Below are 17,358 nucleotides of genomic sequence, written 5' to 3'. Positions count from 1 at the left end.
CCATCATCCTCAGCAGTGTGACAGTCCAGTGTGCATGACAAGGAGTTGAAGAGAACACCAAACCTCAGTCTCTGAAGGAGAGATGAAGAAGGCAGATTATCGAATAGCTCTGAATGCTGACCGACGCTGGTGTCTCCACTGGACACACACTACACGCTTTCACTGCAGGTTCTTGAGGATGCGGCCGTAGCGGAAGTCATAGACGTGCGGCACAGATACACCAGCTGCGGGTCGATGCCGTCGGGCACATGATGTTGGGCGGGGCCAGTGCTTCGGAGGGGCGGGGCACCAGTCGGTGGGCGGGGGCCACTGTCAGAGGGGTGGGGCACCAGTGGGGCGTGGTCGGACACGCCCTCCGAGCGGCGCTTCACCAAGGCACAAAATCTGCAACATCACAAGTGATTATGAGACACGTGCGTGAGGAACGCATCTGAGCGGCGGCGCGACACTTACCTACAGTACTGTGCTAGCGGCAGGACGAAGCATCGCTCCTCGATACAGGCCACGCTGTTCTCATCCTGATGACGAGAGGCGAAGATCTCGTTCTGAAAGAAGACATGTGACACGTTTACTCCAGAAAAATCCCCCGCGTGATGAGTTACGTCATCAGATTACTTTTTTCCAAACTAACTAGTAAAGTAATGGAAATATAGGAGTCACATTGTTTCTCATGTATTGGACTGACAGCTCTCCGGTTGCCATGTGAGAGAAATCAGGAGCGAGTGTGAATATGATGTTACTGTAGATCTAGACTAAATGTCACTCGCACAGATTCAGTATTCCTCAAAAAAAGAACAGTGAAATGCAAACTCAGAATATGAAGCAAACGGTGCCCTCTTCTGTACAGACAGGAATTTACATTTGCTTCATCCTGAGGCTAGTGTTAATTCTGTAAACGAAAACTATGACAAAAAATGTTCACAGGTCAGCTTTTTTCCCCATGACTAATATGAGAGGACAAATAAGGTCAATAAACAATAACTGACTTCATCAACATGCAATATAAAAAAAAAGTAAAAAAAAAATATATTATTTATTATTTATTAATGATAAATAAATTTGTGTGATAAAAAAAATAAATAAAAACTATATTTTTCACCCAAAAAAGGAGAAAATATTATTGCGAACTGTTGTTCACGCCTCTACTACACGAGTGTTTATGTGCACGCTTCCCAGATATCAAGAGCTCAATCCCCAAATCAGAGCTTCTCTGTGAAAATTATATTCGCTTATTATATTATATATAATTGTTATTACATATCACAAATTATATTATTAGTCAGCTTTCACTTTTTTCACTTTATATGCCCGGTGTGAAAGGGCTTTTTACATTTGCCAAAAATACAACTTTTCATTTAAAACAAATATTAAAAACAAACAAGCAAGCCGAGGACAGATGAGAAAATGTAAAGCAAAAGTAACGTAATGCATTACTTTCAATAAAAAGTAACTAAGTAATGCAATGCAAAAAATAATGCTAACATTTTTATGCTAACATTTATTTTTTTATTTTTATTTTTTTTAAGCTAAGGGTTTCCTGGGAATCAAACCCACAACCTTACGCTGCTAACGCAATACTCTACCACTGGAGCCACAGGAACACTTTTTTAGGGAGTAACGCAATTCTGTAATGCATTACATTTAAAGGAAAGTTTCCCAAACCAACACTGTTGCAGGAATGAAGTGTGTTCAGGTCACATGATACCAGCAGTGGCTCACCTCGCAGTGCATGCTGGGATCTCTGCCGCCCTGTGTGTGCTCCGGCCGATAGTACCAAAACAGACTCATCATCAGCTCTCCTGAAACACAACCCATCCAGATCATGAGGAATCAGCAGAGACAATTAAAGCTCCAACAAGACTCGAGCAAGTTCTTGAGCATAGAAAACTCCAGAACAGAAACTCCAACAAAACTGAATGTCTTTCCTCTAAAAACACATCAAATCACACTTCATTTCATCCCGTGACTGAACTGTTCAATCAGATTCAGACTTCACATCACTAGCTTTGAGTGGTCTGACAGAGTGCCACATGATTTGCGAGTGAATGGTCACCTGTTCTGGGGTCTTCCCATAGAGCTGAGATCTTGGCCACGTAAGGCAGGGATTTCTTGCGGGGTCCGGATCGTAAGAGCACAGTGTCTCGTACCCGGATCACCTCTCCGTCACGCTCCACTCCTTCATAACACTGACGGAGAACTGTCTCGTCATCACCCTGCAGAAGCATGCCATTACAGATCAGACTCACAACACATGCACTTCAGATCTGAACTGCTCAATGATCGCTCACCGCAATAAACACCTCCTTCTCTGTCGGGTCTCCGACCGCACGCCATCCGTTCGTGGCCTTCTTCTGCTGTTTGGCACTTGCTGGACTAGTTGTAGGTTGTTTCTGGGATGATATGCTGTGGCCCATAGTGAGCGAGTCATTGGATGGCTGGGTGTTCTGAGGGCATTCTGTGGCCACCTTAAGCCTGACTTCTGTCTTCCTGCGGTCAGACATCGTGGACAGAAGGGAGGCCGGGGGAGGTCGCTCGGGGCATGCTGGGACATCCGGAGCGCGGCAGGACCTGGGGAACGAGGAGCGGGCGACTGTGCTCCTCTTCTACAACAGCACAATCAAACACCTCCATGAGTACTAAAACATGCACCTCAATTTTAAAGTCACGTTAAAAATAATAATATATATTTTATTAAACAGTGGTTTACTGAATAAACTATGGCTCTGTCTTTAAATTAAAAGCCTGTCAACCAGCTGTGGTTTATGGTGCTGTTGAGGGAAGAGATTTGAAGTGCTTCCATTTTTTTTAATACAAAATAATGGATATTTTAGTCAGAATTAAAAAAAAAAAAGCTTGCATGCTGTCAGGATGAGCCTTCGTGCGAACTATAAACTTCGTATTTACGATATGGTGAGATGGAAGGCATGATAATGACATCATGTCGTTTAAGTCACGTGGGTGTGAGCAAGATGACAATGTAACATTCCTAACAAATATTCACCACAATTTTTAAACTCTACTTCTACAAAATGACAAATAAGGATGTGTTTTTTTTCTGTTTAGGTTTCATAAATTAAATTACTACATATTCTGGTAATTGAGAATTGAATGGTATTTTATACATGCAACTTAGCTTTACTGTATATGAAAAAAATATATTAATTTTACCACATTACCAACAATACAGAAGCTGCATCCATCGATGATTCCCCTCAACTCAGAAACTCAAGGTTTCCCACTCGTAAGTACGACTTTATAGTAACATTCTTGTGCTTTCAACTTAACATGCTAGTAACTTGCTAATCATGCTAGCGACATGCTAGTCACTTGCTAATCATGCTAGTGACATGCTAGTCACTTTCTAGTTATGCTAGCGACAAGCTAGTTAATTGTTAGTCATGCTAACAACATGGTAGTAGCATGCTAATCATGCTAGCAACATGCTAGTAAACTGCTAATCATGTTAACAACATGCTAGCTACTTGCTAATCATGCTAGCAACATGCTAGTCACTTGCGAATCATGCTAGTGACATGCTAGTCACTTTCTAGTTATGCTAGCGACAAGCTAGTTAATTGTTAGTCATGCTAACAACATGGTAGTAGCATGCTAATCATGCTAGCAACATGCTAGTAAACTGCTAATCATGTTAACAACATGCTAGCTACTTGCTAATCATGCTAGCAACATGCTAGTCACTTGCTAATCATGCTAGTGACATGCTAGTCACTTTCTTGTTATGCTAGCGAGAAGCTAGTTAATTGTTATTAATGCTAACAACATGGTAGTAGCATGCTAATCATGCTAGCAACATGCTAGTAAACTGCTAATCATGTTAACAACATGCTAGCTACTTGCTAATCATGCTAGCAACATGCTAGTCACTTGCGAATCATGCTAGCAACATGCTAATCACTCGCAAATCATGCTATGAATATGCTAATCATGCCAGTAATTTGGATTGTGCGGTTTTCCTGAACTTGTTTAAAAAGGTGCTGCAGAATAACACTTCTAGTGTCTGCACTGCTAGTAATTACTTGTGTATGTGTAAATGCTGTTGCATCACAAATCTCTATCACGGAAGTGTATCGTAACGTTATGCTGGTGATATCATGCAGCAACTAGGGTTCCAAAGGGGTGGAACATTTTCAGTAAATTTACATAATCTTTCAAAAAAAAATCCCTGGAAAATTTAGTGGAAAATGTCCACCTTTTTGAAGCCCTGGCAGCAATACCATCACAGAGTCGTCATCCTCACCTGTTTTGATTGGATGGCAGCAGGTCCTGCTAGCGACCGGCTGCACGGCGCTGAAGGTGTATCCACTGACCCGACAGGCCTCGCAGCAGCAGGGCGACCCCACTGACCCGCAGAAGGCAGGGTGTGTGATACCTGAGGAGGCCAGCAGCTTGGACCCGGAGAGGCCGTGTGGGCAGAAGGGCAGTGGTCTGAGCACTCAGACTGGTCATCCCGGGATGAGCGATGTGGACGTAGTAGCTGGAGTAGCATGGATCAGCACACAGGCAGGGATGGGCGCTGAGGGTCAGGGCTGGATGCGCTGGAACCAGGCACTCGTGCTTGACCACCGGGTGCTCCTCGCCCTCGCCGTATGCCTTCTGCCCGAGGAAGAGCGCCAGCCGGTGACAATACTCCACCGATCCCTCCGGTGGACAGCAGTGGTACGGACTCAGCTCTGCTTCCACCGGCTCCTCCTTCACTAGCTTCACAGGATGATATCCCAGCATGCCATGGTATCCTGCTTTAGCTAAGCAGTGACTTTCTGGAGTCAGTTTCGACTCAAAGCTCCTGCTTTTGCACACTTCGCAGGCTCCTTCCAGTTCAGGCTGCTTCCAGCCGTGTTTCAGGGACCTCTGTGCTTTGGGTTTGTGCTTCCCTGCCGTGCAGACGGTCTTGCTGTCTGTTCTGATCCTGTGCTTGTTTGCGGTGGTTGAGCTGGTGAGCTTCAGCAGTGCAGCGGCGTTGAGTCCAGCCAAGCGTCTGGGAGCGGGAGCATACAAACTCGCTTCAGCGTCGTGCGTCTTATCGGCCGAGGCTTTCTTCATCTGCTTGGGCTTTTCGGCTCTTTTCAAGCCGGTCTTTGTTTGCTCTGTAGTGGACGAACCACTGCCTTGTTTCTTCGTGAGTCTGGCAGCTGGTGGCCCGTCGGTTTTCTCGAGCAGAAGACTGTTGAGCGCCTCGGCGTTGAGCGACGCTAGTCTACGTTTCCGTGGCTCCTGAGCTGAAGGTTTATCAATAACTGTGAGTTGTTCCTGCGATGACTTCCTGTTGTTTTCTGCTTTTTTGAAGGGTTTTGGTTTCTTTTTGTGCCCTGGAACTCTGTTGGGATCCTCCTCGCTCACATTGGTCTCATCATCTAAGCGAGTGAGCAGAACATGGCAACTCAACGCCTCGCCTCTTCCTCGTAACGGGTAGAGCTTCCGATGGCCCTCACTCACAGCATTGGACTTTGTTTTCTTGGTCTTAGTTTCATTCATTTTCATTGAATGTTTTGCCAAACATTGACTCTCCTGACCGCTGGTCTTGATTTTCTTCACCATGTCTTTCTTGGCCTTGCCTTCTCGCAATGAGTGCGCAGGCCAGGCTCCACCCACAGTTTCACCATGTGACCAGCCCTCTTGATGGCCACGCCCCTCACCTGGACACTGGCTGAGGAAAGCTTTTTTCCGTGCATGGGTCATCACATGCTTCCTGAGAAGAGCTACGGGATAAAGATGATCTCCAGTTAATATTACAATAACCATGAACAAGAGAGGAATCACCGCTTTTATTAAGAACAGGGTTTCAGCAGGTTTCAAGTAAGTTTAAGATCATTTAAGACCATGGAAAGAATATTTAAGGAATAAATTGAACGGAATACAATCTAAATAAAGGTATTGTATTAGTAACACTTCAAAGTTGTAAAGTAATATTTCTAGCTTGAATACCACTGCACTCAACAACTTAATGCAGAAAAAACTGCAAAAAAGTGCTGTTCTTCAAACATCTAAACATCCTTAAATTAAGATGAAGCACAACGAAGAGATGAAGTTTTGTTTTCTGACAAACAGATCAAATATTAAAGCTGCGGTTGGTAACTTTTGACGCTCTAGCGGTTAATAAACAGAACTGCTTGCGTCTTGCGGAAGAACATCGTAGCCGGAACTACTTCTCTATTGTTTATGTCTATGAAGAATCACAAAGGTACTGGGTTACTCCGCCGCGGTACCCCCGAAGCAATCTAAAATAGTCCGAATATAAACACTTATTATAGGTGCACCCTAGTGATTCAGGACAAGATAAAAACAAATGGCAATAGGACACTGGGAGGAGCCAGAGGAGCTTGATTTATACACAGATTATCTGTCTCATATTCTACTGTCAGGACATAATGATGTTTATTTATTGAAAGTTTATTTTCGGACCTCACTAGCAGATATTTGTTTGTTTTAAGCATAAACTTACTCAAGTTTGTTTAATTTCTCAGAAAACAAAACTACATGTCTTCATTGGCATCTCCAGTAAATGTATTTTGATTTAAGGATGTTTAGATATTTATACTGAAAAACAAAGACAGAAATACTGAGGAAGATGTTCGTTTGTGCAGTGAGTGCAACATTGAATGCCACGACTTTATGAGTTTAAATCCTTAATCTGTGGAAGACCTGCAGAAACTGATTACATTAAACATTGTTTTCTGGGGACTGAACAATATGTACAATAAATCTTAAATTAGTAAACCTTAAATTACTGCAGCTATTTGCTCTTTTATAATGTCACACAGCACTAACATTTAAAGAACAGTTTGCCCTGAAAAATGACGTAAATTCTTCCACTCCAAACTATTTTCATAATATTTCGTGACTAGTCGTGACTGATATCAGGTGCATTCAGGTCACTTTGGTCAGAGAAAGAATGCAATGCAACATTTCTACAAATAATTCTGCAAGAAATTTTAACTTGAGCATGAGCTGCGTTTTCCCTTTTTCTGAAGGTTCTGTAAAGTGAATCATATTCTGCTGTAGTCGTACAATACTATGGAATCTGGCACATGCAACTAAAGTTAGTTTTACTGTAAAAGAACAAAAATAATTTATTTCAGAAGAATAAAGCTCAAAATTCAGCAAGAATATGAATTCGTGTAGGTGTCTTTAATGCATGAAACAACAGAGCAACCCATTCAGGGTTCGAACCTACAACCTTTCAGTTACACCACATCTACATAACTGGACTTCAAACGGGATTAGTGACACCTGGTGATCTGTCACAAATGTTACACTGAAGTTCTCGTCTGTGTTGTTGTCGGGCCACTTGAAGTTCTTACGGTCGTGACGTCACGCTCGTTAGTTCGTGACGTTGTCGCGGTGTTTGTTGTTTATTAGAACACGGGAGGCCTAACGTCAGCCTTCGGCAGAAATAACGCCCTTCCTCAACAACAAACAACAAGAGCGTCTGTGGCGTTACAACGCGAGCGCTGCTATCAAGTTCTAGCTCGCGATTTAAAGCGCCCGTGATCTAACGCGTCCGCGCAGCACGGTATGGGGTGTGTTAACGTTAACGGAACTTAGCGCGGAGCGCGCGACGGAGCGCGTGTTGATCCCCGTGCAGCGCGCGAGCACTCACCAGTAAACACACGGAGGTCCCGGAGGGTGTTCGCCCGGAGCTGCTCGTCTGCTGCTCTGCTGCTTCTCTTCCTGCTTCTGCGCAGAACTTCACACACACATGCTGATCCTCGCAGCCTCCTCATCCAATCAGGAAATCACGAATGTGCATCGCATTCGGCGTCCGAGCGTCAATAATGTGCAGCATGAGCACGCGTTGTAAAGTCACAGAGTCGCGATGCATGATGAAACACCCGTGACACCCGACACACTCGTGAACAGCAGTGCTCTGTCTGTCTGTATCATCAGATAACAAAAAATATAGCATATACTCTATTATTGCTTTACAGAAGAACATTTGAAAATGTTTCTGCTGACCTTATAATATATAGCCCTTTATCAGAAATGACATTGTCCTATATTCATCTATAAAGCTATATATCATTTTCACATATCCTCATTCTCTCAGTTGATGATGTTTAAAACCCTCACAAGAAAATGTGTATATGTTAGAAATATCTATACGGCTATATTTTGTCATAGTATATGTAGCAACCATATGCCAACAATATACATTTAATTTTTATACAACTTTATATTTAAACAAAATAAATCAGTATATATATATAGAGAGAGATACACCTAAAAACATAGTCAACATTTATATGTTACTGTATGAAATGGTTGTTTCATACATTATGTTTTCACTGTTTATGTACTGTACGTACAGTATATGACACTTGTGTCCTGATAGCTGTGAGTACAGTAAGAATACTGTTGGCTTTTGGCAAATATCTAATGTTCCTCATCTGTTTGTGGCTTAAGTATCTGTAAGTGTGTAACTTCTGGAGGGATGTTGGTGTTTCCCGCGGTCTCAGCCGGGTTCTTCAGGTCTCGAGTCCCTCCTTTCTTTGTAACAGAATGTTCTCAGAACAACATCCGTCTAGTAACATTGACACAATGTTTGTTTTTCAAAGTTATTTTGTCTTTAATAATGCACAGAAAATCCATCCGCGAAGGTTTTTTTCTGAAATGTTTTCAGAAGAGACCATTATCCTAATGTTTGTAAAATGATGGAATGGAATGTTCCCTTCATCTAAACCTGTCTAAAACTGTTTAGAGCTTTCAGAGAATATTCATAAATAACATTTTCATGATGTCATTGGAACATTAGCGAAGCGTCTTTTTGTTAGCTATATATTCACCGGCGTTTGTAAAACAAAAAGAAACACATTTTCTGTAAAGCTGCTTTGAAACAAAACGGATAATGAGACAAGAACCCTGCGTTCCTTAAAGCATTAGTTCAAGATGTCTTTCTGGATTCAGTTGCAAAAAAATAGGTTAAAAGTGTAGAGCGGTAAAGGTTTAGTTATTTTAGTAAATGAGCGATGGTTTTTCCAGATTAGACTCTTACTCCTCGGCTTATTCCTCTGATTTGATCTTCACTGAAGTCCATTATATGGAGAAAAATCCTGGAATGTTTTCCTCATTTCTTTGTGACTGAAGACAGAAAGACTTCATCAGAAGATTTTTATTCTGGAACTGAAGTAATGCTCTAAGAAGAGTAACTCCTGAGAAGACTGGAGATAGATGAAGTGAGTGTGTTGATAGTTTAAGGTCACACTGAACCACAGCAGTCACACACATCTCCAGATATGACTGTAAGAACACAACAAAATCAGCGTTCAAACTTTCACTTTCAGTCAGAGAGCAGAGCTGCACTTTCTAAAGACTGAACCACACTGTGTTCACCGAGTCACATATAACGCCTTCAGCACAGGAACAGGAACCAGAGACTCAGATCGAAAGCTTCTCAGGATTGTTACTGCTAAACCCAGATCCTGCTTCACTTCACAACACTTGTCAATCAATTAAAACACTTCATCTGTCAGAAATATCTGGACCTTTGAGTCACACTTCACCTGAACGTCTGTGATCAAACCCTCTTAGAAAGAAAGATGTTTCTCTGATTTTTCAGCATTTTAATCATTTAAAGAATCTTTTTTCTTATTTTCAATGGAAGGATTCCATGGATTCTTCAAGATATTGCAAACAAATATTTTGATTTGTTTAATAATTAAGTTTGAAGCATATGAAAGACACGAGGGCAATAAATGATGAGATGATGAATTATTACAGACTGTCAGCATTTATGGAGTCTTAAGAATACATCACAACACTTCATTATTATTTATGACATAAATCAGAGTGTATTATCATTGGAGAGAAACATCAGGTGCAGTACGAAACAAAATCAAAACAATATATTATATTTCACAATAATTCATATTTTTTGCAATATGACCATTTTAAGCTGAATGCAATATGAATATGAATAAACAATAGTGAATCTCTACATTAATCTCATTTACACTGAAAAAAGGTAAAACATAAATTAACTTTTTTTTTTTTTCAAATCAAATTATTATTTGCCATCACAGAATCAACCTTAATACATTCATTTATACAGATCTGTATTTATGATTTAATCAGGTAAAAGAGCTGTATAAGGTGACAGTCACCTGCAGTTTCTTCAGTGTAAATCAAGGATCTGGATCATATTAACTGGATTAATGGAATAATAAGATCATAAGATAATATACTGAATGAGAAGAAAACCAAGGAAAACAATGATATGTAAAAGCTAAAGGACATTTTTTAATTCCTGATTATGTACAGTACTGTGTGTATGTGTGTGTAAATGTACATTCCAGGGTTATTCTAATTTACTGAAACCCAAACCATAAAACACATTTTTATTACTTGAATTAAAATAACTATTAACTAAAATATAAAGAAAAACTGTTCTTCTTATTATTTTTTTTATTTAAACTAGTTTACAAATCCACATCCCATTTTCATTTAACTTGATGCATTAAAATAACTGAAACTAAAATAAAATAAAATAAAAAGTGTAAAATTATATAACCTAAAAATTAATTTTGTAGTATATATATATATATATATATATATATATATATATATATATATGGAAAAACATAAAAATACTAAAATGGTAATTAAAATAAAATGAAAATTATCAAAATCTTATTCAAAACATTAACAACAAAATGTAATACTATCTCGATATACTAAAATAACAAAAATATGTATAATTATATGAATTATGGTATGTTATTTAAATGTTAGAGAACTTTAATTTGGATATTTTGTATTAAATTGAGAGTAAAGTATTTTTGGTAACACAAAGTCTTTAATGCATTATAAAGATTTATTCAAGGGAGTGATGCATTATAATTATTCATAATGTGCTTTGTGATACATTGTATCTTATCAATAATTATAACACAATAATTATGGCATAGTGTAACAATGACTTGATAAGTGTTATAAACTATTAACTGTTGTTACAGTTGTATACAAAAGGTGCATAACAAGGCATAGCTAGATAAACTTTAGGTTGGTTTGAGAAAGCCTACCAAAACTACATTCATAATGCATTACACATAAAGGCTTGAAGTAAAGTGTTACCAGGTTTTTTTTTCTTTTTTCTTCAGAACAGCACATTGTGTTTCGGCTTCATTTGTTATTGTCATCTAATCAGAAGCTTTCAGCTCATGAAGCGCTTTATGTTGAACAGGTTGTTGCCTATTCCATAGACATACGGGCTGACTGCGGTGTAAAAGGTGGTGATGAAGAGCTCCAGCTCTGACCACAGAGGGACGGTGTGAGGGTCAAAGGCCAGGTGCAGCAGCAGATAGACCGTCCAGTTGAGCTGGAACAGGGTCATGGCCGCCAGGATGGCCAGCGTGCTGCGGTGGAACGAGGATGTCCTGGACCGCTGATGGGACGTCACAGTCGCTGCGCTCGGATCCTGCCGGGCCCTCACCGTCTTCTGCTGGACTATTAGACTCCTGACGATCATGGTGCTCGTGAGCGTGACGATCAGCAGCGGGAGCAGGTTACACACCAGAAGGAAGGAGTACTTGTAAAGACGGTTGCGAGTCGGGCACCTGGTTAATGAGCACTGGAAGAAATCGACCGGACAGCCCGGAGACGAGGAGTTCAGGTGACTCCAGTCCAGGTTAATGAGAAGCGTGGGCAAACTGAAGACAAGAGCCACTGCGCCGCAGAACACAGACAGAAACACGGCCGAGCGCAGACGGTCCATGAGCACGGGCAGGTTGACCCGCGTGTGGACGTCCCGCAGCTTCTGATAGCGATAGATGCTGATGAGAACCGTGAAGAGGATGCTGGAGATCTCCCCGAAGATGGAGAGGAACTTCAGGCCTCTGCAGCTCCACACACTTATACTGCGAGAGGAACGCAAGAGCAAGATGTCGTAAACGTCCACGATCACGATCTCCTCCAGATTCGCTGAGGCCAGTCCGAGCAGAAAGATCTCGAAGGACTTCAGGTGAGGCGTTTGAAGGATGGAGATAATCAGGACTGTGTTTCCTAAAACACCGAGGACGGAGATGATAAGTCTCAGAGCCAGAAGATCCATGGAAGAGCCCTCCATCGCTCATCTGATGTGTTCTGCAGCAGTGTTTCTGCTCCAGCGGATCCAAGCATCTGTGATGTCACCGCATCCTGCTTAATTGGAGCTTAAGGAGAAGCTGGAGAAGCTGGAGAAGGGTGTAATTGATGCCTTAGAGCTTTGGTGTCCTTCATCTGGTGATGAGCAGGAGCTCCGGCTTAATTTCTCCATGGAGTTTGGCCTCACATCTTCATCACTGACTTCATGATTGACAATGAACATTGGCTTCCAAGCAGAGCAGCTTTCATTATTTATAATTAAACACATTTAACTGCGTCACACGTGTGTTTGACTTATCTCATTTACAGATCTCTCAATCAAGAAAATCTTAAATCTTTATTTAAATCTAAAAATCTTAAATCTTTATTAAATCTAAATCTGTTATTGATAATAATACAAAGGTGCTCACATGATTTGGTGTATATACACACACACATTTAAATCACGATTTATTGCCTTTGTGATTTAATTGCAAAGCCCTAGTAACAACAGTTCTCACTAAAATATTAATAGTTATCAAAACTTAGTATTTGTCACCACTGTCATCAGATAAAGACAATAACCCAATGCCACATTTATGTATTCTGATTTATAACATTACTATCAGAGCCGGGTAGATTAATTACATGATTAGATGACAAACATTGTAGTTAGTAACGTGATCCATTACATTACACATTCTAGATAATATAATTAGACTACGTTCTGATTACTTTTGACCTATCACATTGATTTAATTACGATAATCTTGTTCCATATTGATATAAAAGTGCAAAGAGTAAGAAAATATATTGCATTCTTTGTTATTAACATCATGAATTGAATTAAACATTGCAGAGTTACACAAACTGGTGCAGAGCTTCCGACTCTTTGGGACATCAGTTGTTCGGAGAAGGAAAAGTGAACACCTCCATGAGTCCAGTGTTGAGCCAACAGTGAAGCATCCTGAGACCAGTCGTGTGTGTGTGAATGACTCTCTCATAATTCTGCCCAAAAAACGCTGCCATGAATAAAGAATGGTATCAAAGCATCCTGCAAGAGCGACTTCTTCCAACGAACCATGAGCAATTTGGTGATGATGCGTGCATTTTCCAGCATGATGTCACATGTCACAAAGCAAGAGTGATAAAAAAAGCGGCTTGAAGATTATTACACTGAAATTTTGGATCTGTGGCCAGCAGGGGCGGATCTATCGGGGTGATGGCAAATGTCACCCTAAAAGAAAGCCTTCGAACTCTCGAATTGATTCAAATGATCCGCGAAGCCGCTCTGGAATTGATTCAAATGATTCGCGAATCCGCTTCGAACTCTCGAATTGATTCAAATGATTCGCGAATCCGCTCCGAACTCCCGAACTGACTCAAATGATTCGCGATCCCCAAACTCACTCAAATGATTCGTGAATCCGCTTCGAACTCTCGAATTGATTCAAAGGATTCGCGAATCCGCTTCGAACTCTCGAACTGACTCAAATGATTCGCGAATCCGCTCCGAACTCTCGAACTGACTCAAATGATTCGCGATCCCCAAACTGACTCAAATGATTCGTGAATCCGCTTCGAACTCTCGAATTGATTCAAAGGATTCGCGAATCCGCTTCGAACTCTCGAACTGATTCAAATGATTCGCGAATCCGCTTCGAACTCTCGAATTGATTCAAATGATTCGCGAATCCGCTTCGAAGTTTCGAATTGATTCAAATGATCCGCGAATCCGCTTCGAACTCTCGAATTGATTCAAAGGATTCGCGAATCCGCTTCGAACTCTCGAATTTATTCAAATGATTCGCGAACCCGCTCCGAACTCCCGAACTGACTCAAATGATTCGCGATCCCCAAACTGACTCAAATGATTCACGAATCCGCTTCGAACTCTCGAATTGATTCAAATGATTCGCGAATCCGCTTCGAACTCTCGAATTGATTCAAATGATTCGCGAATCCGCTTCGAACTCTCGAATTTATTCAAATGATCCGCCAAGCCGCTCTGAACTCTCGAATTGATTCAAATGATTCGCGAATCCGCTTCGAACTCTCGAATTGATTCAAATGATCCGCAAAGCCGCTCCGAACTCTCGAAATGATTCAAATGATTCGCGAATCCGCTTCGAACTCTCGAATTGATTCAAATTATCCGCGATCCCCATAACTGACTCAAATGATTCGCGAATCCGCTTCGAACTCTCGAATTGATTCAAAGGATTCGCGAAGCCGCTCTGAACTCTCGAATTGATTCAAATGATTCGCGAATCCGCTTCGAACTCTCGAATTGATTCAAATGATCCGCAAAGCCGCTCCGAACTCTCGAAATGATTCAAATGATTCGCGAATCCGCTTCGAACTCTCGAATTGATTCAAATGATCCGCTTCGAACTATCGAATTGATTCAAATGATTCGCGAATCCGCTTCGAACTCTCGAATTGATTCAAATGATTCGCGAATCCGCTTCGAACTCTCGAATTGATTCAAATGATCCGCGAAGCCGCTCTGAACTCTCGAATTGATTCAAATGATTCGCGAATCCGCTTCGAACTCTCGAATTGATTCAAATGATCCGCAAAGCCGCTCCGAACTCCCGGACTGACTCAAATGATTCGCGAATCCGCTTCGAACTCTCTAATTGATTCCAATGATCCACGAAGCCGCTCCGAACTCCCGGACTGACTCAAATGATTCGCGAATCCGCTTCGAACTCTCGAATTGATTCAAATGATCCGCGAAGCCGCTCTGAACTCTCGAATTGATTCAAATGATTCGCGAATCCGCTTCGAACTCTCGAATTGATTCAAATGATCCGCAAAGCCGCTCCGAACTCCCGAGCTGACTCAAATGATTCGCGAATCCGCTTCGAACTCTCTAATTGATTCCAATGATCCACGAAGCCGCTCCGAACTCCCGGACTGACTCAAATGATTTGCGATCCCGCTCCGAACTCCCGAAAGGGGGCACCATCCCAGTCGCTGCAAAAAAAAAAAACTTCCTCCATTCTCCCATCCTCGCTCGTGACCGCTCGCACCTCATGTTTGCGGCTGAATGTTCATAATTGATGGATGAATCCAATCCAGCGAAGAGAAAAGAAAACTAAAAGTAAAAAAAATAAATAAATCAAATTTAGGGACCGTCTCTAAAGTTACATGCCATATTGGTACACACTTTTCTAATGTCAGTAGCATTTGAGGAGGATGACTTATAGTCATAAAAACAACTGTAATTGTTCATCTAGGTGTCAGCTATATTGCACATTTGAATTAAATGTTTGATATTTATTAAAATAATCTGTAAATCATATGTAGATTATGCTATTTGCTTAGTAAAGTATACTTAAAAGATATTCTAAAGCATTATTTTAAAGGAATATCACACAAGTTTTCATAGAAGTTTTAATTTAAGCTTGCCAAAACAATAACACCGTATTTTTCAAAAACAATTTCTAAAAGAACATTTGTATTTGTAACCATAATGTTTATTTATTTATTATTATTCAGTCCCTCCAGAAAAACGCGATTATGCGATCGCCTGATTTAATGCATACAGCCAAGGGCCGCATATTTATGCGAGGGTCGCATTTTTTCAAATACGCCGCACTTTCGCCACATAAATTGCCGATTTCAGGAAGCAAAATATGCGGAAGTAGAATGATTTCAAAATAATAATAATTTTGGTGGCAAAAAAAGTCACATATATCTTATCAGAAAGTTGAAAAATTTTGCGTTTACTTCACACAAGTAAATCGCCATTATTTCCCAATGGGAACCTTACGAAGTGACGTAATTGCGCGATGTGAACATCATCTGTGAACCCTGCGGTGAAACCAGGATGAAAGACGCAAATCATTCTCATCTGCCAACAAAAATAAGCGCAAAAGAGCGCGAAGCAGTTACCCGGGGTGTTACATGACAGTGGGGGCAAATTATTTTGAGAGAGGGATGAGGATCAGGATGGCGAATGATAGGCCGTTAGTTTTCATTTTCACAGTGGACTGTTGTAGTTTCATTCAGAAGTTGATGCACCTCTACAGTTGTAAGATTGTACTTTTTTGTTACAGAGTACCAAAACCTTACAGTTGTAAGTATATTAGTAGTATGTAAAATGATTTACTTTGCAATAAGAGATTGCACTTTGCAATTCCTGTAAAACTGCATTTGTATATTTGTGTGTATATTTTATTTGTATTTATTTTTACAGAAGTAGTTGAATATTCCTTTTGTAAAGCTAGAGAACTTGTTTGACTCAATGTTTTGTAAGTTTGAGCCATGTGTTAATTAAGGTCTGAAATAAAACAGAATGAGAACTTAAATATTATGTGATTTAGTATGCTTGCTTATCATAGGAAGTCATAATAAATTACTCTTTACAGTAAGGTAGTAGCCTAGTGAGGACGGGGTGTGGGGGGGTCAACTTTTTTTCTCTTTTTCATCAAACCGCAGTTTTTGCAAGTTCCCACAATTTCATCGCATAAGATTGCAAAAATATCCCGCATATTCCATCGCATTTTTTAAGAAAACCTGCCGCAAAATCAAGGATTTTTGCCTGCAACAAAAAATAATCTGCGTTTTTCTGGAGGGACTGGTTATTGTCAGCTGATAAAACCTATCCTTCAGGATCATATTCATATAACATCTAAGGCTAAATGTAGCTCTTGACTGGTTGAGTTAGATGATGATTAACACTAAACTGTAGAAAATCAGTTGAGTCTCCCCAGCTGGAAATGGCTTTTAAAGTCTTGTGTTTCTTATAATAAATTGACATATTGATAACACTGAATCTTTTATAATGCTCTTAATGACATGTGGATGCATACTGTATGCATTAGTGAGTGTGTGGTGCTTATGGGGTATGGTCACTTATTCCTTATATGAACTGTTTCAAATGCAAGACATTGATTGCATGAGATTAAGTTTGTAAATGATAGCCTGTGTCCTTTTGTAGTGTGCACATATATTTATCATCAAACTGTGAAACTGTGACTAAATTAAGTATATATGTCTGTCATATGTTGCCACCCCACAAAGATTTCTGCCCCCTTCTCACCACCCCATCAATATTTTTCTAGAATATTTTTCCACCCCTGCTGGCCAGGCAACTTCCCGGATCTCAGTCCCATTGAGATCCTGTGGTCAGTCCTCAAAAGACGAGTGGACAAACAGAAGCAGACAAATTGTGATCAACTAATAAGGTAAGAATGGATGGTCATCAGTCAAGATTTGGCCCAGAAGCTAATATCCAGCATGACAGAGTGAACTGCAGGTTATGAAGAACAA

At 40.6% G+C, this 17,358-nt stretch overlaps 1 protein-coding gene and 1 pseudogene across 1 annotated transcript; both read right to left on the bottom strand.

The window, feature by feature from the left end:
• Positions 1-159: 159 nt before the first annotated feature.
• Positions 160-7,808, bottom strand: LOC113082016 (bromo adjacent homology domain-containing 1 protein-like; annotated as a pseudogene).
• Positions 7,809-11,167: 3,359 nt separating this feature from the next.
• ora6 (olfactory receptor class A related 6) lies at positions 11,168-12,079 on the bottom strand. The gene has a single exon (XM_026253918.1). It carries the CDS (start codon positions 12,077-12,079, stop codon positions 11,168-11,170), a length of 912 nt encoding a protein of 303 aa, XP_026109703.1.
• Positions 12,080-17,358: the final 5,279 nt, after the last annotated feature.

The sequence above is a fragment of the Carassius auratus genome, unplaced genomic scaffold, assembly GCF_003368295.1.
Source record: "Carassius auratus strain Wakin unplaced genomic scaffold, ASM336829v1 scaf_tig00035537, whole genome shotgun sequence".
Classification (NCBI taxonomy): Eukaryota; Metazoa; Chordata; class Actinopteri; order Cypriniformes; family Cyprinidae; genus Carassius; species Carassius auratus.
Note: the sequence above shows the minus strand (reverse complement) of the source record. Positions and strands in the feature narration are given on the sequence as shown.

What these genes read in the sequence shown, in the direction of transcription:
- ora6 (XM_026253918.1), bottom strand. Translation starts at nt 12,079, where the DNA reads ATGGAGGGCTCTTCCATGGATCTTCTGGCTCTGAGACTTATCATCTCC.